This window comes from Westerdykella ornata, assembly GCF_010094085.1.
Source record: "Westerdykella ornata strain CBS 379.55 unplaced genomic scaffold EI97scaffold_1, whole genome shotgun sequence".
In the NCBI taxonomy this organism is placed as follows: Eukaryota; Fungi; Ascomycota; class Dothideomycetes; order Pleosporales; family Sporormiaceae; genus Westerdykella; species Westerdykella ornata.
Window position 1 is genome coordinate 1,803,250 of NW_022986851.1, and position 22,210 is coordinate 1,825,459.

At 54.0% G+C, this 22,210-nt stretch overlaps 11 protein-coding genes across 11 annotated transcripts; 5 read left to right on the top strand and 6 right to left on the bottom strand.

Moving 5' to 3' along the window:
- Positions 1 to 1,063: 1,063 nt before the first annotated feature.
- EI97DRAFT_24405 (ATP-dependent RNA helicase eIF4A) lies at positions 1,064 to 2,828 on the bottom strand. The gene is made up of 4 exons (XM_033794083.1): positions 2,558 to 2,828; positions 2,295 to 2,438; positions 1,240 to 2,241; positions 1,064 to 1,184 (listed from the first exon to the last, which is right to left on the bottom strand). The coding sequence occupies exons 1-4, from the start codon at positions 2,589 to 2,591 to the stop codon at positions 1,174 to 1,176; spliced, it is 1,191 nt and encodes a 396-aa protein (XP_033658792.1). The 5' UTR covers positions 2,592 to 2,828; the 3' UTR covers positions 1,064 to 1,173.
- Positions 2,829 to 2,961: 133 nt separating this feature from the next.
- EI97DRAFT_389745 (F-box domain-containing protein) lies at positions 2,962 to 4,984 on the top strand. The gene is made up of 2 exons (XM_033796212.1): positions 2,962 to 3,486; positions 3,803 to 4,984. Exons 1-2 carry the CDS (start codon positions 3,128 to 3,130, stop codon positions 4,968 to 4,970), a joined length of 1,527 nt encoding a protein of 508 aa, XP_033658793.1. The 5' UTR covers positions 2,962 to 3,127; the 3' UTR covers positions 4,971 to 4,984.
- Positions 4,985 to 5,482: 498 nt separating this feature from the next.
- EI97DRAFT_366935 (uncharacterized protein) lies at positions 5,483 to 6,729 on the top strand (the record flags this gene model as incomplete). The annotated part of the gene is made up of 4 exons (XM_033795059.1): positions 5,483 to 5,666; positions 5,771 to 6,001; positions 6,038 to 6,265; positions 6,395 to 6,729. Coding segments are annotated over 4 exons (978 nt in total), but the record flags the coding sequence as incomplete, so codon positions are not given.
- A 267-nt stretch (positions 6,730 to 6,996) lies between these two features.
- EI97DRAFT_409912 (NTF2-like protein) lies at positions 6,997 to 9,273 on the bottom strand (the record flags this gene model as incomplete). The annotated part of the gene is made up of 2 exons (XM_033796687.1): positions 6,997 to 8,723; positions 8,777 to 9,273. 2 exons carry the CDS (start codon positions 9,271 to 9,273, stop codon positions 7,427 to 7,429), a joined length of 1,794 nt encoding a protein of 597 aa, XP_033658795.1. The 3' UTR covers positions 6,997 to 7,426.
- A 1,062-nt stretch (positions 9,274 to 10,335) lies between these two features.
- Positions 10,336 to 11,482, bottom strand: EI97DRAFT_409914 (density-regulated protein DRP1). The gene is made up of 4 exons (XM_033796688.1): positions 11,348 to 11,482; positions 11,280 to 11,299; positions 11,135 to 11,222; positions 10,336 to 11,053 (listed from the first exon to the last, which is right to left on the bottom strand). Exons 1-4 carry the CDS (start codon positions 11,391 to 11,393, stop codon positions 10,644 to 10,646), a joined length of 564 nt encoding a protein of 187 aa, XP_033658796.1. The 5' UTR covers positions 11,394 to 11,482; the 3' UTR covers positions 10,336 to 10,643.
- Positions 11,483 to 11,699: 217 nt separating this feature from the next.
- Positions 11,700 to 13,930, bottom strand: EI97DRAFT_367792 (uncharacterized protein; the record flags this gene model as incomplete). Its single annotated transcript, XM_033795107.1, has 2 exons — positions 11,700 to 13,704; positions 13,758 to 13,930. 2 exons carry the CDS (start codon positions 13,928 to 13,930, stop codon positions 11,700 to 11,702), a joined length of 2,178 nt encoding a protein of 725 aa, XP_033658797.1.
- A 1,294-nt stretch (positions 13,931 to 15,224) lies between these two features.
- EI97DRAFT_367842 (acyl-CoA dehydrogenase family member 11) lies at positions 15,225 to 16,519 on the top strand (the record flags this gene model as incomplete). The annotated part of the gene is made up of 4 exons (XM_033795110.1): positions 15,225 to 15,323; positions 15,383 to 15,678; positions 15,752 to 16,072; positions 16,126 to 16,519. 4 exons carry the CDS (start codon positions 15,225 to 15,227, stop codon positions 16,517 to 16,519), a joined length of 1,110 nt encoding a protein of 369 aa, XP_033658798.1.
- On the bottom strand, positions 16,504 to 17,298 carry EI97DRAFT_429307 (small nuclear ribonucleoprotein-like protein G). Its single transcript, XM_033797412.1, has 3 exons — positions 17,210 to 17,298; positions 16,926 to 17,105; positions 16,504 to 16,874 (listed from the first exon to the last, which is right to left on the bottom strand). Exons 1-3 carry the CDS (start codon positions 17,237 to 17,239, stop codon positions 16,830 to 16,832), a joined length of 255 nt encoding a protein of 84 aa, XP_033658799.1. The 5' UTR covers positions 17,240 to 17,298; the 3' UTR covers positions 16,504 to 16,829.
- A 118-nt stretch (positions 17,299 to 17,416) lies between these two features.
- Positions 17,417 to 18,948, top strand: EI97DRAFT_463623 (uncharacterized protein; the record flags this gene model as incomplete). The annotated part of the gene is made up of 2 exons (XM_033801368.1): positions 17,417 to 17,618; positions 17,708 to 18,948. The coding sequence occupies exons 1-2, from the start codon at positions 17,507 to 17,509 to the stop codon at positions 18,946 to 18,948; spliced, it is 1,353 nt and encodes a 450-aa protein (XP_033658800.1). The 5' UTR covers positions 17,417 to 17,506.
- A 13-nt stretch (positions 18,949 to 18,961) lies between these two features.
- Positions 18,962 to 19,821, bottom strand: EI97DRAFT_409925 (UPF0287-domain-containing protein). Its single transcript, XM_033796689.1, has 2 exons — positions 19,486 to 19,821; positions 18,962 to 19,415 (listed from the first exon to the last, which is right to left on the bottom strand). The coding sequence occupies exons 1-2, from the start codon at positions 19,520 to 19,522 to the stop codon at positions 19,207 to 19,209; spliced, it is 246 nt and encodes an 81-aa protein (XP_033658801.1). The 5' UTR covers positions 19,523 to 19,821; the 3' UTR covers positions 18,962 to 19,206.
- On the top strand, positions 19,742 to 20,900 carry EI97DRAFT_429311 (Prefoldin beta-like protein). The gene is made up of 4 exons (XM_033797413.1): positions 19,742 to 19,878; positions 19,985 to 20,075; positions 20,307 to 20,499; positions 20,618 to 20,900. Exons 1-4 carry the CDS (start codon positions 19,845 to 19,847, stop codon positions 20,657 to 20,659), a joined length of 360 nt encoding a protein of 119 aa, XP_033658802.1. The 5' UTR covers positions 19,742 to 19,844; the 3' UTR covers positions 20,660 to 20,900.
- Positions 20,901 to 22,210: the final 1,310 nt, after the last annotated feature.

Consider the following 22,210-nt stretch of genomic DNA (forward strand, 5'->3'; position numbering starts at 1 on the left):
AATCTGAATGAGGAGCGGCCGGCGCTTTGGAGGGGAGGAGGAGGAGGAGCGGAGCTGTGCGGGGGTGCCTTGGGAGGGGTTGTTGTCTTTCGTCTTTTTTTCCTTTTCCTTCTAGTGGTTTGTTATGTTGATGATAGATTTGGTGTACGTCCGAGATGGTTCAAGGAACCGGGCGCGGGTGATTGTTCTTAGGCAGGTAGACGATTGCTAGTGAGAAAGGTGGCAGGGGGTAGCTACGTTGCTAGATTAGACTTGGGTGGAATAAAGCCATAAATTTGTGTGAGATGACTCGGTTTTCATAAAGTTCAGATGCATAGAGAATTTGTCTGCTTCTCAGGTCTATCATTGGCAGAGTAGCATGAGCTGGACATCAAGCCCGGCCAGGGAGAAGTAGGATGGAAGTGCAGGTATAGCACAACAAGCACCCACAACAATGATCTTTGCTTTTGCTTGAATGTCCGCAGCCTAGCAAACCTCCGAGGTAGTTTGCTCTTCCAAGTTCACAGCGCGACATCACATGTCCTCAAATCATCGGCACAACCAAGCATAGCCACGAACCATATATAAAAAACTAGCCTATCATGCATTTATCACACCCTCTAGATGACGGCAAGAGAAGTCATGATCATGACTGTTCATCCCAGACATACATAGCCATAGCATAGCCCCACACTGCCAGGCCGAGAGAGTCGGGCAGCACCACGACGATGATCCCTCCTCCCTTCGCAGGTCATCCACCATGATAACCGTACCAAGGAGGAAGAAACCCCGCAGCCTCTGCCTGTCTCGATCGCCGTTCCCGTCGTAGTGCAGGCTAGCCGATGAGTCGAAGAAGAGGAAAGGGAAGCGGACAGAAAAGAGCCTCATGAGATGGATGAACAGAAGGAAACCGACCCATGACCAGCTGTCAGAGCCGTCACCACCACGGTCCAAATCCACCTCTAACCTTCGCATACTTTTCGGGAAAAAAGAACGAAACAAACGCCGAGAGATGATTTGAACCCGCACATCTCCACCTCGACCGTCTTCTGAAGTGAACGGATCCGGAAACGGCTTCTGACCACGCAGCGACCGTCTCAAATTAGTGTATCACCTACACAAACCCAGTACGCCACCAAAAGAAATCTGAAAGTGCAAGGGTAGTAGGAATATCGAGGCGTGTAGATTAGCACTTTAGATGAGATCTGGCGAGATAGTCAGTATACAAGTAACCGGCTTGGGCGTCGCGACAAAACTCACCAGCAACGTTCATGGGCATCTCCTCAATCTGGGTGCTGTAAAACTGCTCGATTTCGCGCATCATGCGGACGTCCTCGGCGGTGACGAAGTTGATGGCAACGCCCTTACGACCGAAACGACCACCACGACCGATGCGGTGGATGTAGTTCTCGCGGTTAGCGGGAAGGTCATAGTTGATGACAAGGGAGACCTGCTGGACATCGATACCACGGGCGAGGAGGTCGGTGGCGATCAGGACACGAGAGGAGCCGGAGCGGAACTCCTTCATGATGATGTCACGCTGCGCTTGGTCCATATCGCCGTGCATGGCGGACACGGTGAAGTCGCGAGCAGTAAGCTTGTCGGTGAGCCAGTCAACCTTCCTGCGGGTGTTGCAGAAGATGACGGCCTGGGTGATGGTGACAGTCTCGTACAGATCCGAGAGGGTATCCAGCTTCCAGTCCTCCTTCTCGACGGCAATGTAGAACTGCTTGATACCTTCGAGGGTAAGCTCGTCCTTCTTGACGAGGATACGGACGGGGTCACGCATGAACTTGGTGGTGACCTCGAGCACATCCTGGGGCATGGTGGCGGACAGGAGAACGACCTGGGTGGACTGGGGGAGCAGCTGGAAGATGTCGTAGATCTGCTCGGTGAAACCGCGAGACAACATCTCGTCGGCCTCGTCGAGGACGAACATCTTCATGTTGTCCGTCTTGAGGACGCGACGCTGGATCATATCCTGGACTCGGCCGGGGGTACCGACGACGACGTGGGGGCCCTCCTGAAGCGCCTTCATGTCTTCACGAACGCTGGTGCCGCCAATGCAGGCGTGGCACTCGACGTTCATGAAGTCACCGATGGCGACCACAACCTTCTGGATCTGCTGGGCAAGCTCGCGAGTGGGCGCAAGGATAAGCGCCTGGCAGGCCTTGAGGTTGGGGTCGATCTTCTGGAGGACGGAGATGGAGAAGGTAGCCGTTTTACCGGTACCGGACTGAGCCTGCGCAATCACATCGTGGCCTGTCGATAGGTTAGGAGATTGTTCTTGGGTTGGAAGAGGTGCGGAAACTCACCCTTGATGACGGGCATAATGGCGCGCTGCTGGATGGCGGAGGGGCGCTCGAAACCGTAGGCGTAGACTCCGCGAAGGAGCTCGGGCTTGAGGTTCATGGCATCGAAGGAGTCGGTCGTCTCATCGTAGTTGGACTCAATCTGGCCTGGAAAGCGACGGTTCGTTAGCGAAGAGATCCTTTCGCAAAATTCTTGCAGCTGGCGAAGCGGGGCGTTCAGATGCGCCGCTCTGCGCCCACGGCCAGCCGCAGATGGGATAACTCACCCTCAGGCACATCCTCGAGACCTTTATCAGCCATGATTGTGCTAGATGTAGCGAGTGACTACAGGCGCTGCGCTGTAGTCGGAGGGGTTGCGTGTGGCGGGGTTGTGGGTTTTTGTGGGTTGTTGGGGGTGATCCTCTGGATACCGCCGAACGAGAGAAGTGAATTTGCTGTGAAAAATAGATACCAGATCCTCGAGCGAGAATCAAAGGGTATCTATGAGATGTGTTACGTTGGTTGTGTTGTGCGTTGTGGGTTGGGTGATGGGTGATGGAGGAGGGAAGAGAGCAGGGCCGTAAGTCTTTTAAGCCCTGGGCCACAAAATTTCATTTCGCGCTAAGCCCAAAGCGGTGGAGACGTGGGTGCAAAACCACCACCACCATGGACTACTCTCACCAAGATTGCGGCAAACTCGGTCCTGCCTTCACTGCTAAGCCATCTCTTTCTCATCCTTTGCTCGGCCACCCCATTGGTTATTTCCTCCTTTCTTCCAGTTTACTGCAGGAGTCACGGGACTCGAATGGATTACCGAGTTGCTTATTCCTGAACGTTCTATTTCTCAGTTTCCATAGATGGCGCCTGGGACATTGCTTGACCACAGTTCTGCCCGCACAGAAGTGTTTCCGCCACCGTTCAAGAAGGCCAAACTTTCGCCGACCTCGACTCTGATACCGTCCGAGGACGCGGGCGAAGTGGAAGTGGCAAAAGCGGTGCCGACACATCCTCTGCACATCAGACCTGCGGGCAATGCCTATACTGCTTTGGAGAATCTCAAGGCACATTGCGGACTCTTCGCGAGGCTCCCGGATGAGTTGCTGAGCCACATTCTTGAGTCATTCGATGCCGACTCACTCACTCGTCTCGGGAGCACCTGTAAGGCCTTGTACGCTTTTACTCGGCTGGATGAGTTATGGAGAGCCTTGTTCATCAAGTAGGTGGATTCTTTTTCCTTCCATTTTCTTTCCATCTCGCTTTGGATGCGTGTTAAAAAGATATTATTCCTTTTCACATCCCAAAGAGAGGCAGGGAGATTTCAGTCGGGCGCATGTGAACAAGACTATGGTGCACATACACAATACAGTTATTGGTTGCAATCCTCCTGTTAGCTCATGCAAATGGCCTCTCCAATCAGAAGTTCCTTCTTTTCTCTTACCGCACTGATCGTATTTCCGTGCTTCGCCTTTACAGTCATACAAGCTGTGATTCAAAGATCTCTAGGCACCCAATTTTCGCTAACCAATCAACAGATGTCCTCCTGAGCACTTTGAGTGGCGCGGTACATGGCGGGCAACACACCTCAACATCCCCAGAGAACTCGTGACTTCAATCTGTTGCAAGAATCTTTTTTCAGATGTACTGTACAGACCATTTCAATGTGCCAATACCCCTCTGGAGCCCTTTGTGGAGAACATTCCCGCTCAGAACGCCATCCCCAGACTGGAAGATTTGACATACGAGGAGTATGCTGAAAACTGGACGAATAAGCCTTTCATCCTAACATCGCCTGTGAAAGAGTGGCCTGTATATGGATCCTGGACACCCCAGACCTTGCTGGAGAAGTACCCCGATGTCAAATTCCGAGCCGAAGCCGTCGACTGGCCAACCAGAAAGTACATAGACTACATGTACGACAACGCCGACGAAAGCCCCTTATATGTCTTTGACCGTGCCTTTGCCGAGAAGACAGGCATCAAAGTCGGCCGTGAGGCCCCCGATGCAGCATACTGGCCGCCAGACTGTTTCGGCGAGGACCTCTTTGATGTCCTAGGGGACCTAAGACCAGACTGTAGATGGATGATTATGGGCCCGAAGAGGAGTGGTTCGACCTTCCACAAGGACCCCAACGCCACGTGTGCGTGGAACGGTGTCTTGACCGGCTCGAAGTACTGGCTCATGTTCCCGTCCTCGCCCTCGCTGCCCCCACCTCCTGGGGTCATACTTTCCGAGGACCACTCGGAGATCACATCCCCACTTTCGATCGCAGAGTATCTGCTCACTTTCCATGCTCTTGCTCGTCGGACTCCGGGTTGCCGTGAAGGCGTCTGCTACGCCGGCGAAGTGTTGCACGTCCCATCTGGCTGGTTTCACCTGGTTCTGAATCTCGAAGACAGTTTGGCTCTGACGCAGAACTTTGTGCCGAAGAAGCGTTTGTCTGATGTTTTAGGGTTTTTGCGAGATCAGAGGGACCAAGTGAGCGGCTTCAGAGAGGATGTGTGCGACCGTGCATACGAGCTGTTTGTTGAGAGGCTCAAAGAGGCACATCCCCATATTTTAGAGCAGGGTCTGCAAGAATTGGAGCGTAAGAGTAAGAAGGGTAGGGGTAGGTGGGAGGAGCTCACTAAGGCTGATGAGGAGGAGTCCGGCGGCTTCAGCTTCGGGTTTGGAGGCGATGACGATGATGCTGAAGTGCCTTGAGCACTTAATACTCTTACATGTATCATATCAACTTCGTTCAGCTTCTTCAAACTGGGCTGCTTGCATTTGAGTTCCCCGATAAACGCACCTCATACAACATCTATCTGAGCAACCATGACTGCCCTCAACCAGCCACTACTCCACCACTCCACCAATTGCTACCACCATGTTCAACAGTAAATAGAATCTATTTCCATTTCCGAACCATTCCTACATGCCCCAATCCTATTCTCCCCTCCGCCATGCCTGCCCAACCCCCCGGCCCCCCACACCAACTTATGCCTCGGTCATGACATCAACCCCTCCGACTCTCAAGCTCTCCGCCAACCACCCAAACTCTCCCCACAGAATCCGGCACCATGCGCGCCCCTACAACCAATCCACTCGCTCCCCGGATGCAGAGATGATGTTATCACAATCCTCTGCGGTAAGCCGACTCATCCATCCATTTCTGTTCCACCTTCCCCAAGTTGAAAGCTTGAAACTTCATGACCCCTAATGACATGACATAGCAAGCCCTCGCCCGCCTGCGCGCATACAAACCACCACCCACACAATGGTATAACTGCCCGCTCTCCCGGCGCGCCGCCGTCCTCATCCTCCTCTTCCCGGACCGCCACGGCGAACTCAAAGTCGTCCTCACCATGCGCGCGAGCACGCTCCGAAGCTACGCAGGACAAGCCGCATTACCAGGAGGTGTGTCCTTGCCAATCTTCTTCCTATCGAGATAAAAACACTACGATCCTACAAGCAAGGCCTATTGAAGGTACTCATTCGTCCGCTAACATGCCTCATCACAGGCAAAGCCGACTCCCTCACCGAAACCCCCTTCACCATCGCCCGCCGCGAAGCCTACGAAGAAATCGGCCTCCCACAGGACGACGACACCCTCCCGCCGGGCTTCCTCATCGAGCACCTCTGCGAAATGCCCACCAACATGGCGAGAACCGAGCTGGGCGTGCGCCCCTGCGTCGCCTTCCTGGGCCCCTCGACTTCCTACTCCAACAGTGAAAATGGAAATGGAAACAGTAGTGGCACTACCGCAGGAGGGAGCGAGGACGCAAGAGCAGCAGCAGCAGTGGAGGAGAAAATGATCCCTAGGCTCGATCCAAAGGAAGTCGCTGCCGTCTTCACGGCCCCGTTCCACAATTTCCTTAAGAAGAACTGGGAGTCGCGGGGGCCGGGGCCGTTGACGAAGAGCGGTGCGAGGCACAGCTGGTATCGCGGGTCGTGGCAGGATTGGCATGAGAGTCGGTGGCGGATGCATAATTTCTACATCCCTCGGCCGGGTGTTCGTGTGAAAGGGGAAGAAAAGGGGGATGGAGAAGGGAGGCGGCAGCAGAGTGTATCTGGAACCGTGGAACCGAATACCTCAACTGCAAAGGCAAATGCGAATGCGAATGCCACACCTCGATCAAACGGAGAAGAAGACGCGCGCAAGACGACCCCCAATTCCTCCACTCCCCAACAAGTGGATTCCACAACATCCAGACATCACATTCCCGAAGGCGACGACCCTTCCCCATCCCCACTCCCCTTCGACTCCCTCACCACGTTCCGCGTCTTCGGCATGACTGCGCGCATCCTCGTTGACGCGGCGCGGGTCGCCTACGGCGAGGAACCCGAGTTCGAACATAACAGCCATTTCGGCGACGAGGAGCTGATCCGGCGACTCATTCAGATGGGGCGGTTTAGTGAGAAGAGGGTTAAAGGGGAGGAGTTGACGGCCGAGGTGCTGAGGCAGGCGGCGAAGATGTAGGCGTGGGGAGTGGGATTAGACGCATAGAATTGATAGCCTAGAGTGAACAGTTTTGGAAGAATTGAGAGGACCTCAGGGTCACTGTTTTGTGGTGCAGATATCCCGTTAACTTACTGTCTTGTTTTGTCACGGTTGCATAGTTTGATCCTATCTATAGCAATGCTAGCGTTCCGTCTCTACACAATCAACTCCACGTCTTCAATAAAAATGATGGGAACACCACATGATGCACATCACCGTTGCAAGTCAAGAGATTGTACAATACCTGCCAGAGACCTGATGCCTCCGAAGTTTCATTGATAATAATAATATCCACAGTTCTTCGCGTCATATGCGCTCTTCTAGCAGAAATGCACCGACAGGCAGTACACACTGATGCAGCACCCTGTACCGCTCTCTCAGAGCCCCTTTTCCAAGCCCCGGTATCCCAAATTGAGATTCTCGTTCGTTGAAACGAGTATTGGTGTGATGTTTATGATGCACAATCCACGCCGACCAAAACCAGGTCTCGGAGATTTGCCCAGAATCATGTCATTGAACCATGTGCGTTCAGTGCAATCCCCCCTCGTCCTTCCCGTCGTTCAAAAGTAGACTCAATGTGATCACTTCTCCCTGGCAAATCGAAGTGACATCCCTTCCCGAACATGTGACCCTTCAAAAATATCCTTCGTCCCATCCAGAACCATCGGTATGGATATCATAAATTGCCCCCATTAACCACAGGCGCAGGGCCCTCAAACGACTCCGGCGGAATCAAGTGAAGCCGTTCCTGGAACAAGGCCGCTGCAGCCGAGATGTCCCAATTGGCATGCGTCAAGAGATCGACGGCAACGTCCGCCTTGAGCCTCGTATCAGCCTGTACCTGCATCACAATCGCCTGCTGCTCTGGAGTGAGCCCTAATGGGAGGGCAGCAGGCGCTGCGCCAGCTGGGACGGGAGCGGGAACCGGAGTCTCAATGGGGTTGATGGTGGTTTGAGGAATCCACGCTGGGGTGCCACCGCCGGCATGCAGGGATAGAAGGTCGGAGATGATGCGCCAGCCCGAAGGGCCACCGGGAGCGAGGACGATGGTACGTTCGAAGGCGCGGCGAACAATTTGGTCGGCTCCCTTCGCGGTTCGATGTTCCTCATATTGTGACTGGAGATTGATAAGGCAGCCTGTGACTCCCACTACGGATTGGCCTGTCGGATCCGGGCAGTTCGGCTGGGGAATGCAGGACAAGTTGTATGCGTCGGATTCCAGCAACGGATGCCTCGTTGGTGGGATCTTGGCGAAGGCTTCGGAAATCTGGGACGGGCCTTTGGCCTTTCGGGAATATCGTGCCCGCTTGTTGCGGATGATACGAATATTTCGGCTCTGCTGGAGGTACGAGTCCCATGGTGTCCTGTCGTGTGAGCTGCCTGCGCCGCCGCGTGCTCGGGCATTGACGTTGACTTGGAAGGTGGATTCGCCATCATACCACCGTTGTATTAGCGTGGTGCGATCTTCATCGAAGAGTTTGATGAAATCGAGGACAAATGCTTGTGCAACCCCCTGCGGGTCGATCCATAAGTTAGATGCTGAAGGCATCGGGACTTCCTTGGGTTGATCCAGACGCGCAATCTGGGCTTCCGTGCGCACCTGAACCCCGTCCAGTAGACGTAATCGGGGGAAGAACTTCGTGACTTTGTCTTGCCAACCCTCTTGGGATTGAAGGGGGTTACCGGCTAGGACAATCTCGCCGAGATTCCGCAGTCTCGATTTGAAGGGACCCAATGCGGAGGGATCCGAAAGTTCGTTCCCTGACAGGTCGAGATTCTTGATATCAGGAAGTGTTCGCGCAACTTCGGACACCAGAGATAGGTCGGGAAGTCCGTTGTTGCTCAGAGACACGCTTACAATAGCTTCGGCTTTCGCAGCCCGGGTCGGTAGTGCCTTGTCCACAGCGACCATGAGGGCGGGCATGAACTTCGCGCGCCTTGATGTGGTGGTGAACATGCCAATCTCCGATATTCTACCTTTGTGAGCGATTCTGTATTTAACATCACTACTTACCAGCACACTTACTGTTCATCGCTGGCGATGTTCGAGAGATTCAACATCTTCTGGGACGGGTCATATCTCCGTTCGAGGAACCCCTTGAGAAGCTCCATGAGCCCTTCTTTACCGGTGGACGCATCCTTCGCGGCTTTGTCTAGGGTAGATGATTCGGCGTCCACTGCCTTCTCACTTGCGCGGATTCCGGGACCTGATATTGCGAGCTTCTGTGAGCCGTTGGTTGATGTGAATTGGAAGTTGTTGATCTTTCCAAAGGCGGGCACGTCGTCTTGTCGAACACGAATGATGAGTACGCCATCTGCGGTTCGAGAAGACTTGATCAGGTTAGGGGCAAGCGACGCTGGGCCACCAGTTTGCCTTGGACCACCTTTCCGCTTGGATGCGTGCCGATTGAGAAACTGAACGATACGTGGGACGTCGTCCTCGGCGGTCCAGCCGGTGACTCGAAGCTCGACAAGACTCGACTTTGGGCGTTGTGGCTGTTGGGGTGTAGGGGCGGCGCCCATCGAAAGGTCGCCGTCGCGGTCAGGCTGTAAGGTCTTTTTGTCCTTCTTCACCTTCTTGCGAATCCCGCCAGTACGTGGAGGCGCCATCGTCGCGGTGTGGATATGGTGGGTATGGTGTGGTCCGAGTTACGTGAGCGTGACTGTATGAGTATGGGTGTGGATTTGTGGTTGGGCGAGTTTGGTTATATGAGTGAGGTTGCGTGAAAGTGGGTGTGTGAGAGGTTGCGCGAGGATTTATAGAAGTGGTCGTAAACTCCAGTTGTGTTCGTGCCGCCGAGTGCGCGCACGTGTGCGGAAACTTTGCGCGAGCGTACGGTCAGTGGAGATTTGTCGCGGGTATCTATAACGTAAAGGTTGCAGGTCCGAAGGCGGCGGTGAAAGGCCCTCGATTCGTTCACCAGCACTCCCGCCTCGCGCCTCACTGTGAGAGTGAAATTCTCAGGGTCCCACCAAACGTTCCCAATTTATATATCGCCGTTGAATAGACGGCCAGCTCCGCGCGTATGTAAACTGGTGTCTGAGTCGGTTCCTAGCTCATCACGCTCTATCCAGGCCTTTCGCGCCCTTCCACTTCCTCCCAGTAGCGACAGCTTTAATTTTACCCAGGGTCCTCCTCTTCCTCTAACAATGTCCTCTCTTCAATCGAGATCCTTCCCCTCCTTTGATGACCACCTCGTCCCGTCCCGTCTTCTTCCAGTCCCAACCTTCTTCGGTCTTACTTCCTCCTCTTTTGCTTGTCCCTTCTCGTTTCCTTAGGCGGACCACGTCGGAGTTCAGGGGATCTCGCTCAGTCCTGTTGCGCGCTTGGAAGACACTCGAATGAAGGCAGAAATAGACCTGCCTGCAGTTTGCTTTTGCGACAGAAGTTATGAGACCACAATCTTGAGGTCTGCTTTTAAAGAAGGCGCTAGGCTTCCATTGGTCTAGGCAAAAATCGAAGCCTGGGAGCCTGGGACGGCGCCGAGCCGCATTGCTTGGCGTACGTATTCTGCTGTGGCTGGACACGTGGCTGTGCTTCTTTTGTGTACAGCTCAGGAAGAGAGATGCTATCTCTCTCGCATTGTGACATTTAAAATGTGGTTTATAAAGTATGTTGGAGGCTGCTAATACCTAACCGCACTAGTTTCGAAAGAGCGATCGCACCTATGTACAGCATCACTCGAAACTCTGATATACCGTGTTACTGTGAGGCACCCTCGAAGTGGACCAATTCGACTAATCGTGGTGTTGTTCCGCATGTGCTGCGTATGATCCAGCTTCTAGGCATGTTCAGCTGGCCCAGATGCCCTTCCAAAAGGACCGGGTACATTCGGATATCGAAATCGCAACCGTTCCACTATACCGCCCATGCGACATCCTCAATCGCGCTATCAACCCGCAGCCTTCTTCTTCTTATCCTCCACGCACTCCACATTATCCTCCGGCACGTCCTTATACGTCTCTATCACATAATCATAGATATCATCGCTCAAATCCCCCTGCACCGTAATCTCCTCCCCTCCTCCTGGAATCCGTGTCACACTACTCCCCGTTGCAAACTTCTTGCCGAAATCCTTGGCCACTTTCTTGATATCGAGGCCGAAGTGTTCGAGCCCTTGCACAGCGGTGACGTATTTACGCTTGTTGCGCTCGATGCGCTTGATGAGGACTTTGCTGCTGGCGCGTTCGGCTTGCGCTTTTGCTTCGGCGGACGCGGCTTTGGCGGCTTTCTTTTGGGCGTCCTTTTCGGCGCGTTTTTGGGCCTCGAGGGAGAGGGAGGAGAGGTTTTGCTCGAGGGCTTCTGTGGCGCGTGGGAAGGTTAGAAAGTGGTCTTGGATTTACTACAGAAGTAGAGCAGGGGAAGGAGATGTAGATGGTGTACCTTGTGAGTACAGCTTCTCGTGCAGGTGAGGGTGGTTGGATTTCAGCCATTCTTCGCACTTTTTCACTGTGCCGCCGAACTCGCAGTACTGAAAACTTGGGTTAGGAGATGTGGCTTTAGGATTCACACCCGACTTCCTACCTACTTCAGGTGGTAAACTGCACACTGTGTTCGTTAGCATGCGAAGTGAAGCTGTCAAAAGGAAGCGCGTACCTCCACAGTATAACACTTTTTTCGGGTATGCTGTTGGTTCGGCCATTGAAAAGGTATCCGACACAGGTCCAACGTAGATTCCCTTTAATAAGTTCGATTTGAGCTGCTATAGTTCGCACGATGGGCACAGTTGTGTTGTGGTGGGGATTCAAGGCGGGGCAGACAAGTATCTTGTTGCTTTCCACTTACGGTTAGCGCGGATTGCGGCGATTCTTCTCCTCCAGGGCTAGCTCCGTTCGGTGTGCAATCAGAAATAAAGATAAAATAGTTAAAGCGAGCTAAGATTTGCCTTCCCTAAATAAGAACCCTTCCAAGCACTTATGGATATCTTGAAGAAAAAGAAGCAATTCAACTAAAATGCATCTTCATTCGGACAGGCCGTCACATCATGGCCTTCACTCTCACAGAGAGCACACCACTTGTCCGGATCAGCGACGGCGCCGCCCTTTGGAGGTACAAGCCCGGAGTTGCCCTGGCTGTTGGGACTGGCTTTCAGGTTGAATGGAGGCGGAGGTGGCGCCGATGGTGCATTGCCAGGCGATTTTGTGGGCGTCAAGGTCGGCGGGCGGGAACGATCCGAGTTGATGGAGAGGTTGCGAAGTCCCTCGATTACCGCCTCCTTGCCCATACGTTTCCCAGGCGGTTGTGACCTTATTGCTGCGTCGCTACCCATGGCCGAGCAGTTGAGAATATCATGTCCGCCAGTCTCGCAAATCTCACACCACAGCACACTGCCGTCTGCGGAAGAGTGAGCATCGGACTCCATCATGGGCTCCAGCGCCGAACGAGCATCGGAGCGCTTGGCCTGCGGTGATCCTCTCCAACTGACAATGGTTCCTTTGGAATCTCTTTCAGATGGGTGGTTGTCTGCGATGATGGTACGCTCCGACATGCCGTTGCTGATGATGCTCTCTCGCTGCTCCCCAAGTTGCTTCCTCAACTTCTCGATTTCTCGCTCAAGCTCCTCTTCCCTGTACGCCTTACGCTCAACAAGCCCGCGTAGCTCTTCCTTGTCACGTTCCAGCCGTTCGACTTGAGCTCGTACAGCCTTCAGCTCCTCCAGGTCGACGGCTGGCCCTCCCAGATGCATGGGCGACCGGCCACGGTCCTCGGGGCCAGAACTTAACGAATGAATAATGGCTTTCAGTCCACGAATCTCGTCGTCTCTCTGTTCGACCTCTCTCAGACCAGGACTCATGGGACCGTTTACCATGGCGCCAGCGCCTTCCAACGCTGCCGCTGCTTTCTCCCTTTCTCTCCGGAGCTCGGACCGGCCCCGCTCGACCTCCCCTCGCAGGAACTCGACTTCCCCTCGTGCCTCTGCTTCCCCTCTTCTAGCATCCTCAAGTCCTTCTTCCAGCTCTTGGACAAGTTCTTCAAGTTGTTTTAGTTGGATTGCCACGCTCTCGACATCCTCACTTCGTTCATGGAGCTCTCGAAGTTCGTTTTGTAACTCTTCCAGCTTCCTCTCATAGACGCGTTCAGTCTCAGTGCTAGCCATCTCGAGCGTATCTATGGTGTTACGAAAATCTGCACGGTGGTTATCGAACTCTGCGGTGAGCATTGCAATCTTCTCATTCTTCTCGCGAAGGAGAGCCCGCAACTGAGCAACGTCAGCGGGCTCATCGATGCTGCCGCGTGAACGTCCAGATTCATCTGGCATGAGGTTCTGGATCTCCGCCAGTCCTGCCTCCATATCCGCCAACGATGCAGCTTGTGCGCTCAACTGCTTGTCCCGTTCTTCGAGTAATTTCTTGAGCCGTTCTATCTCCTCCTCGGCCGAGTTTGAAGTCGTTCGTCGACTTTTACTAGGCGACAATGAGCCGTTACTTCCTCTTGCAGTTGCTAAGGGGGCAATCTCCCCATCCTCGTCGATGGTATCATGGTGACCCAGCCGCGAATTATTGCGAGAGTACGGCCGTGGCGGGCCCGGCGTTCGCGGTTTCTGAAAGCTGGGACCTTTCGGAGCAGGACTAGTATACCTCGGTGGACCGACCATGCTCTTGGATAGTCCAGACGGCGTGGCCCTTCCTGTATTCCTTCCAGGGGTAGGCGCCAGACTTGGCTTGCGATATGGAGACTCCGGGCGTGGTATCGATGGCCGGCTTGTAGGTTTGAATGTAGGACTTGGTGCTCGAGCACCTGGCCCCACTGACTGGGCAAATCTAGGCATGGAGGGCGTATCCGCCGGGCTGTAGTTCGGCTTATCTGTGGTGGAGACGCTGAAGTTGTTCCGATAAGAAGGTGTTGTGGGAGTCGGACTGTATCCTTCGGACGACATGGAGCTCCGTTTCCTTGCGCGATGTATTGGTAAGAATATGCCGGATCCAGGGGTGGATGTAGTGAAGTACTGGGTTCTGTAAACAAGGTCAAATCATGCTTTTGTACGACAAACATTGAAGCAACCTACCCATCCACATCGCCATCGTTCTTCCCGCGAGCAGCAAACTCTCTGCTCAACTCAACCCCTGCGAAAACACCCTTCTTCCCCCGAACACTGCCAATGAACTTGACAGTTCCATGCATGCCCCCAGGAACGTCAACAAGATCGCCCACCTCAATCTCTTGGCCATCACCACCCATATTGTTCGTCGGCGTAGTATTAACTCCCACCAAGGCGTTCAGGGAGGCTTTTCTCGCAATGGCCGCGCTGGCAGAGAGGGCCAAGTTAGGGGACGACGCGGCGGCGCTGAGGGAGTGGTTTGGACGTGGAGGGCCCAGCCGTCGCGGTGTTTGGAAGGACATCCTGGGCCCGGGATTGCCTGCTAGTGTACTTAAGTGTACGGGAACCTGGTCGCACAGAGAGCGGGTTTGTTTGTGTTGAGTCTGGGGACGGAAGGCTGTCCGCGCCCAAGCAGGGATCCCGTCTCAAACCGGGTGTGGCGCAGATGTGGCGCCTGCCCAGGTGTTGGAACCACGTCGAAGTGGTCTCAAGTACAGAGAACACTCCGTACCCCGTATTGCCCTCAAATGCGTACGCATAGCAGTGTGCACCGTGCAGTAACACTTGTGTTCGATCCGGGGAGTTAACTATACAGTACTTACAACATAATAGAGTCATTGTCGACGCGCCTCCCGGCTCCTGTCTCGACCAGGATAGAACGTCACCAGGCAATGAATGCCAAAGCCACCCTGGTGACCCTGGAAACTCGAACAGTAAGCGTATCAATAACCTGTATTTATCACGAAGGTGGCGGACCAAAACATTGAATAACAAGGTGACATCCTGGTCGATATCATCCCGAGGCCTGATTATTACCCTTTAGTTGGCTCAGTGTCTGCAATGTTTGCTTCTTTATATGAGACTCGACATCGGCAAACCCCGCAGTTTCTGTTCATCCTAGAAGATAGTTCGCGAGAAATGAAACGAGGCTTCCGGGCAACATTTTGAGAAAGTCTGGTTTGGTGTTCCTCGATAAACATGGCACTTGTGGCCAACCTTCGTCTTAAGAGGGTTATTGAATCGATTTGAAGGATCTAGAAAGACTATTGTATATCGGATTGTCTGGGAGCTGCTCAACCTCAAGCGAATCCGGAATCACCACCTGCAGTGAAACGCGCAATCACGTGATCGCTCAATGGGCTTCCACTCCACTCCAGGGCTCCCTTCCACGGGGCCGACTTCATCAATACTGTACACTTGTCAACTGTGCAAATTCGGGCTTCATCTGCCTCATCTGGCTCCTAAATAAAAAGCAATGATATTCTTGACGTTGGAACGCCGCCCTCACATCCCCCGACTCCTCCGGTCGGCTTTTGACTCGCCCAAGCTCCTGGTGCCGAGGCAAATGCTTCCCCCATCCCGCCCACAGCATCATGTACAAAACATGGCGCCCCTCCATGACACGAGCCTTTCTCTTTCGCTGCCCAAGAAATCATGGCCGGAGCAGTACGACAGCCCATTGACCTAGCCTCTCTCGAGCGCTACATTGCCTCCAACGTCCCCGAGATTGCCGTCCCGGTCGACATCAAGCAGGTAAGCCGACGAACACTGCGACGCAGGAAGACCAGGAGTGCTGACAATGCTATTGCTAGTTTGGCTATGGCCAGTCCAACCCGACGTACCAATTAACAGACAAAAATGGCAAGAAGTTTGTCATGAGGAAGAAGCCTCCCGGGCAGTTGTTGTCCAAGACGGCCCACAAGGTCGACCGCGAGTATAGGATCATTCATGCGCTCGAGAAGACGGACGTCCCCGTTCCCAGGGCGATTTGCTTGTGCCAGGATGAGAAGGTGATTGGCACCGATTTCTACATTATGGAGTTCTTGGATGGAAGGATATTCGAGGACCCTGCTATGCCGGAGGTTACGCCCGAGGAGAGGACAAAGATGTGAGCCTTCCAAGTGCCCTCGGATAGTTGGGCGTGTGGCATACGAGGACAAAATGGCTGACTACGGTGATAGGTGGCACTCGGCCATTACCACGCTTGCCAAATTCCACCGCGTGGTCCCCAAGGACGTGGGCATGGAGAACTACGGCAAGCCTTCCGGATTTTACAATCGCCAAATAGCCACCTTCAACACCATCTCGAAGTCGCAAGCCGCAGCAGTTGACAAGGACACGGGCATCCCTGTTGGCAAGATCCCCCACCAGGACGACATGGTAGCTTTCTTCAGTGATCCGAAGCTGCAGCCCAAGGACAGGAGCAGCTTTGTGCACGGAGACTACAAGATCGATAACGTTATCTTCCACAAGACGGAGCCGCGGGTGATTGGTATCCTTGAGTGAGTAGGTCCCAGTGACGGAGCTTCTATGCAGGTGCTTACAGTTGGGGTAGCTGGGAAATGTCCACCATTGGCCATCCCCTTTCCGACATCGTCAACCTCCTTGCTCCCTACGTCACAGCGTCTTCCCAAAAGGCCTTGGCTATAGGTCGTGCCAACGTAGCCTTCCAGCCAGGCGCGACGCCCGGCCTCCCTACTAAGGACCAGCTAATATCGTGGTACTCGGAAGTAGCTGGGTGGGACCCGCGGCCGGACATCACCTGGGGCGACGCCTTTGGAACCTACCGCTCCGCCATCATCATGCAGGGTATCGCAGCTCGTTATGCTCTGCGACAGGCCAGCAGCGCGAAAGCGCATGAGTTTGGCGCGCAGATGGCGCCGTTCGCTGAGGTGGCGTGGGATCTGGTGCAAGAGTTCAAGAGGAGTCACGAGAAGGCGAGATTATAGTGTAGATTTATCCTTTGCTGTTCCGCGGTGATTTTTATAGAACCTATACCCGTCTCAATGCTGCATTCGCAATGGTCGCCGTGTGGTATCATGTCATACTTCGACCCTATAAGACATAGTCATGTCAACATTCGGTGCACACCATATCGGCCCCATGCCTGTATCCTCGCGCAGACCATCTATTGTAGAATGGAAGCCGGAGGGGCAATTACCCAGAATGAATTTCCCTCAAACGCCGTGCCGCCATACACCAAGCTCGATGTTCGTTTACCTCATCTGAATAAGGAGTCGTCCATTGGCCATGGGATCTCTATCTTCCAGGTCTCGGTTCCTCATGGTGAATACGATCCAATGCCTACACGCGTCAGCCCAACCTCACTCTTCAAGCCCAGGACCAAAACCGTACCTCAAGCATAACGACAGAGTTCCCTCGAATCACAACCATGCCGATCCGGACTTTCTCCCCGCTCGGCTTCTCCTCCAGCGCCTCATCGAGCACAATGTTCAGGTATACGTCGTACCCGCGGAGCAGGCCCATGACCTTGCGGCTGCCGTTGAGCTGAACGAGGACGCGCTTGTCGAGGTACTGCGTCTCTCGTTAGCGCTACCGCTGCGTAATTGAAGAATCTCTGGCTTGCGGTATGATGCGACTCGCTACTTTTCACGTTAAATTTGTGGAAAGGTACGTACTTTCTTGAGTTCTGGCTGTGCGGCAGGCATCTTGTCGGTGGTTCTGGGCGGAAAACGCGGTGCGGCGTCGGTTGGGATAGAAGTGCGGTGGAGATGGTCAACGTTGTGGTTGAAGCCTTTCCTAGCTGCAAGCCGCAGGCCGAAGGTGGTCCGTGCGCAGAGATATTCACTTTCGACATCACCGCTTGCGGAACCTACCTTGAATACCAGCAATCTCACAGTTCTCCCAGCCTGTCACATACGAAAGTGCGGCCAAACCATCGACTCATTCCACGCGGAACAAAGCCTCATTCCACAATGAGACGAACAGGCTCCGGCCGCGTCGCGCGCAAAATCGGCGCCTACGACGAAGACGACAACGACACCACCTCTCCCTCCGACAGCACGCAAAGCGCACCCACCTCAAAAGGTAAGCCCTTTCTCCCCAACCCAAGCACAAAATCATCAGATAATCCTGTTTTCTGACACTCCTAGGGAACCCGCGCTAACTCCTCACAGCCCCTTCATCAGAACCCGTCGTAAAGCGACCCACCTTCGCGAAGAGCCGAAAGCGCTCTTCCCTACGGATATCGTTTGGCGCGGGGGAATCGGACGAAGGAAGGAATGATGGCGGCGCGGCAAGCGATAGCGCGGTGGTGACGCCGAAGAAGACGAGTCTGAGCCGTGTGGCGATGGAGAAGAATGCGGAGAGGAGGGCGAGGTCGCCGCTTGTGCCGGATATTGGACGTGCAAGGGAGGAGGAAAGGCCGAGTTATAGTAAGGATTATTTGGAGGAGTTGAAGAAGTCGACACCGTCGACGCCCAGGGATTTGGTACCGTCGGCTGGAGGGGAGGCGGAAGAGGAGACGAGAGCAATAGATATTGCGTCGAAGTTTGGGCCCGACGCGACACTTGCGCCAGTGGAACCCGTGTCGCTGATTCCGACGGCGGCGGAGATCCAGGAGAAGAAGGCTAGGAGGGCGAGGTTGGCGAAGGAGCAGCTCGCTGCGGCGGATGATGAGGAGGAGCCTTGGGCGTCGGACGATTCGGATGCGTTCCGCACGATGCGGAATGAGATATCACTGCGCCCAAAAGAGAAGGAGAAGTACGCGGAGACGAGGCTCGTGAGAGATGATGAAGACATCGCTGAGGGATTCGAGGAGTATGTGGAAGACGGGAGGATATCGCTGAGCCGGAAGGCAGAGCGCGAAGCAGAGAGGCGGCGTCGAGCGGAAATGGCAGAGATGATCAGCCAGGCTGAGAGAGGATCGGACGAGGAGGGTCCATCGGATTCGGAAGAAGAGCGCAACGCTGCGTATGAAGCTGCGCAGACACGCGCAGGCGCTTATGGAAGGAAAGAGCACCAGGAGGACGAAGGCGCTCGAACTCCACCACGGATAACGCCTCTTCCCGATTTGAGCGAGGTCCTGGAATCTCTCCAAGCGGACGTAACAGCCAAACGACAACACCGCGATATGATTTTCCAGAAATTGCAAGAGGTGCGAGAAGAAAAGGTGCGCATTGCAGACCGACAGAAGTACGTACAAGAGAAGCTCCAGGAGACGGGCGAAGAGTACGAGCGCCTAAGGATAGAAGCGGGCATGGTCGCAGCGGTGAATGGGATGGATGAGACCGGAAAGATCATCGTGAACCGAGGACTGGATAGCCTGGGAACGACGCCTGGAAGTGCAAGGGGGTTGGAGAGTATTGGGGCAACGCCCGCGGGAGGACTGTCAAGGGTGGAGAGTGACGATGAGTAGCTGAAGGAAGATGATCGAGCCTGTAATATGATTTACCCTGAGGCAGAGCATGGATACCCTATAAATATAATATACATTTTCCAAAGCAAATAGCCTCTCCAGTGAATTGTCTCCCATGCTAAAAACTCCAAACCCGCTCCCAATGCAGTAAAACAGTATATCGCCAACTCCTTCCCTCTACTCAAACATTCATCCACCATTAGCATCATACACGTCCGCCTCCTCTCCTTCCCTCTCTTCTTCTCTTGAGCAAAGGAATCACGAATTCTCATCAATCTCCCTCCACGCGGCCTCAATCTTCTGCCTCTTCTGCTTCGCCTCCTCGCGATTCAACCGCGAGCGCTCCAGCCGCTGCGCACGCAGGCACTTGTTGACGGCGAGTTTGGCGTCGGTGCAGCTGCCGGTCAGTTTGTAGAGGAAGCCGCGGGCGTAGCATTCGTCGAGGATGCGGATGACTTCTGCGCAGGCTGAGAGGGAGTCAGACTAGCTTTTTGCAAGTTTACCACCCAAGCCGAGGGGGTAGAAGGGGGAAAGTACCGGTTTGGTTCTCGACGGTGTGGAGGTGGGGATGCATGGTGCTGGTGGTGGTAGGTGGTGTGAATGCGGTGCGCTTGGATGGGTTGCGGTGGAGGGACTTTGTGTGTTCTTGGGATGGTCTACTGGAAGCTCAATTGAGAGTTTCCGGCCTTAGAGTGGGATACTCGAGGAGTTACAGCGAATGTAGGAGTCGTGAAGTTGAAGGAAGCTCTGCCACGAAGTTCCGCAGTGAGGCTTGGCGGACCTTCGACTACACCTCCGAAGTCCCCCGCACCAAAGTCCTAATACTGAGAAAACACTGCCTATCGCCGAGTCGATAACCATTCTCCGTGGGTGAGACACAGAGGTTTGGGATTAGGATGGCGTCTCAGGCTGCCTTGAAGAAGCAGCAAGGTATGTATGCTACAGCTGCTATTCCCTCTTCCTCATCCAAGAACATCTCCCATATCGAACATAGGTCCCAGAATCGCAAAGGAAATGAGAAGCTGATGGGGGCCAGAGCTGCAGAATACATATGGCAACTATAAGAGCACGCTGCAGACGCTCGCACAGAAGATTGGGGATATCGAGCAGGAAGCTGAGGAGCACAAGTAAGTTTTCAGTTGGTCTTTTCTGCTCTCGTGTTTGCTGTGCTGCTGTCTATCAATATCGTCATTCTTCTGCAGTTCGTTACGTTCTCTCCTCTGGGAGTCATTCCTTTACTACCGTTAAATCACTTAGTTTTTCTACCTCACGTGCTCATCCCTATCTTTCCCTTCTCTTCCCGTCACACTACCATTACTTCATTTCTACCTAGGCTCTCCCCTAACCAATGCTGCCAGACTCGTCCTCGAGACCCTGACACCGCTCCCCGGTGACCGCAAATGCTTCCGGATGATCAACGGTGTCCTGACGGAGCGCACGGTCAAGGAAGTGGTGCCCATCCTGCAGACCAACTCGGAGGGGCTGAAGAAGACGCTCGAGGAGCTGGTCAAGCAGTATAAGGCCAAGCAGGACGAGATGGAGAAGTGGAAGGTCAGTTTCCCGGTTCCCGTTGTTTCGGTTACCTGCCATCCCTTTGGAACGGTCTGTGATTGGAAGGAAGACGTCTAGTATTGAGGTTGCAGCGGCTAACACATTTTTCCGTGTATAGAAGAAGAACAATATTCAGGTTGTCCAGCAGCCTGGACAGTAGAAGCATTGAGAGGATGGAGGACAGAGGCGCGTCACACGTGGCGGAGTAACCTTGATATTGATGAAACAACATGGCGAGGCAAGGCTCCACTACAATGGAATCCGGAGCCTGAGAGGAGCCCCGCCACGAAAGTGGGATGAGAGAAGGTATGGGAAGCACGGCATCTGGGAACACAATCGTTGCCCTGCTGTACAGGGGCAGACGCGTGGAGATATGAAACTCCTGGGGAGACTCCTTTGTAGAACCACACAAGGTAGTGGGCACCCTGCGGCTTATGCCGCAGCGCAAATGACGGAAGAATACGAAACATTGAGCTCAAAAGTCTGCTAATGTCCTTGCATCGAACCCTGATCCTCGCGTCTTTGCTGTCCATCTGCTAGTGAATCTGATCGTCCGTGCCTGTACATGTTGTAGCAGACAACGTGGTCAGGACGCACTACATGTCCTGCCAAAAAGCCACATATCACGTCAATTCATCATCCTACACTGACAGCATTTGAAGCCTCCCTCGCTCCCGCACGGTCATCTGCGCTCCCCTCCAGTTCGCAACGCACCACCCAAATCCTCAACCCACGAACTTCTCTCAGTGCTTTCTAGACGGTACCCTATGAGCAGCGTTCCCGTACACGTGGAAAAGGTACGGCATCAAGATGTTGCTGTGGCCCACTGCAGGGTCGATGACACTTGGCGGAAAGCCAGCACATGGTGCAGCGGGCATTTGATGGTGTTGGGCTGTGCATCAGCCTTGTCGACTCCAGTTCTCAGCCCTCACTACAGTGTAGGTATCCGAATGATGGCGTGGCACTGTATTCCGATGCTTCCGATCCATGGATGGAGGGAGAGTGGGGGGGGGAAGAGTGCCACATCACTGACGGCGAGGTGGCTGACATCCCTTGCAAGGAGTGAATTCTCCCTTAGCTGCTTCTGAGCAATTCTCTCGTGACTTGTTCAGTGTATCCTCCAGCCGGCTCATTTTATTCTTGACAATTCCTACTGGGATATACTACTGGAGGGAATTAGTGAATGGTGGATGCTCGGCGGTGGGGTGATCCAACCTCGCCGTCGTCCTGGCGCATGATTGGCTGATTAATTCGAGGTAATGTTTAATGCTCAGCCGCGTGTGACTGGCTCGGCTGGCCGCACTTTGCTTTTGTCTGGCCGTTTCCATTCGCTCACTCAGTCCTCATTTTCTCCCAATTTCCCTCGATTTCCTCCAATCCCTCAGTTTCTCCCCACCAGAGCTATCGTCAAAGGAACCCGAGCTCAAAGCATCCAACTTGCGATCGCATCCTGACTGGCCAGCAACTTGTCTCCAAGCTTGTGAGCTTCTAAAACCCTTCTTTAAGATTTTCTACGCCCCAAAGCTTCTCCTATCCCGGTGAGCCTTCCCGCGCTGCCCACCCTTCCCCCATTGGTCGCCGACACGCGTTTTGGCCTTGTCGCGATCGATCGCACCTGCATCGCAAACATACTGCCCTACACTACACCTGCACTTCGCTGCCCATCGCGACATCGCCCTCACCACCACCACCACCACCATCGCTCGCAGCT

Coding starts and splice junctions, on each gene's coding strand:
- EI97DRAFT_24405 (XM_033794083.1), bottom strand. CDS start 2,591: ATGGCTGATAAAGGTCTCGAGGATGTGCCTGAGG. Junction 2,439..2,557: donor TCTCGAGGATGTGCCTGAGG/GTGAGTTATCCC, acceptor GTCGCTTTCCAG/GCCAGATTGAGTCCAACTAC. Junction 2,242..2,294: donor CATTATGCCCGTCATCAAGG/GTGAGTTTCCGC, acceptor ACCTATCGACAG/GCCACGATGTGATTGCGCAG.
- EI97DRAFT_389745 (XM_033796212.1), top strand. CDS start 3,128: ATGGCGCCTGGGACATTGCTTGACCACAGTTCTGCCCGCACAGAAGTG. Junction 3,487..3,802: donor TGGAGAGCCTTGTTCATCAA/GTAGGTGGATTC, acceptor ACCAATCAACAG/ATGTCCTCCTGAGCACTTTG.
- EI97DRAFT_409914 (XM_033796688.1), bottom strand. CDS start 11,393: ATGGCCGAACCAACAGCATACCCGAAAAAAGTGTTATACTGTGGAG. Junction 11,300..11,347: donor AAAAGTGTTATACTGTGGAG/GTACGCGCTTCC, acceptor TAACGAACACAG/TGTGCAGTTTACCACCTGAA. Junction 11,223..11,279: donor TGTGCAGTTTACCACCTGAA/GTAGGTAGGAAG, acceptor CCAAGTTTTCAG/TACTGCGAGTTCGGCGGCAC.
- EI97DRAFT_429307 (XM_033797412.1), bottom strand. CDS start 17,239: ATGCCTGCCGCACAGCCAGAACTCAAGAAA. Junction 17,106..17,209: donor CACAGCCAGAACTCAAGAAA/GTACGTACCTTT, acceptor CGAGAGACGCAG/TACCTCGACAAGCGCGTCCT. Junction 16,875..16,925: donor ACTCTGTCGTTATGCTTGAG/GTACGGTTTTGG, acceptor TGACGCGTGTAG/GCATTGGATCGTATTCACCA.
- EI97DRAFT_409925 (XM_033796689.1), bottom strand. CDS start 19,522: ATGCATCCCCACCTCCACACCGTCGAGAACCAAACCG. Junction 19,416..19,485: donor CACCGTCGAGAACCAAACCG/GTACTTTCCCCC, acceptor ACTCCCTCTCAG/CCTGCGCAGAAGTCATCCGC.
- EI97DRAFT_429311 (XM_033797413.1), top strand. CDS start 19,845: ATGGCGTCTCAGGCTGCCTTGAAGAAGCAGCAAG. Junction 20,076..20,306: donor CAGGAAGCTGAGGAGCACAA/GTAAGTTTTCAG, acceptor CAATGCTGCCAG/ACTCGTCCTCGAGACCCTGA. Junction 20,500..20,617: donor ACGAGATGGAGAAGTGGAAG/GTCAGTTTCCCG, acceptor TTCCGTGTATAG/AAGAAGAACAATATTCAGGT.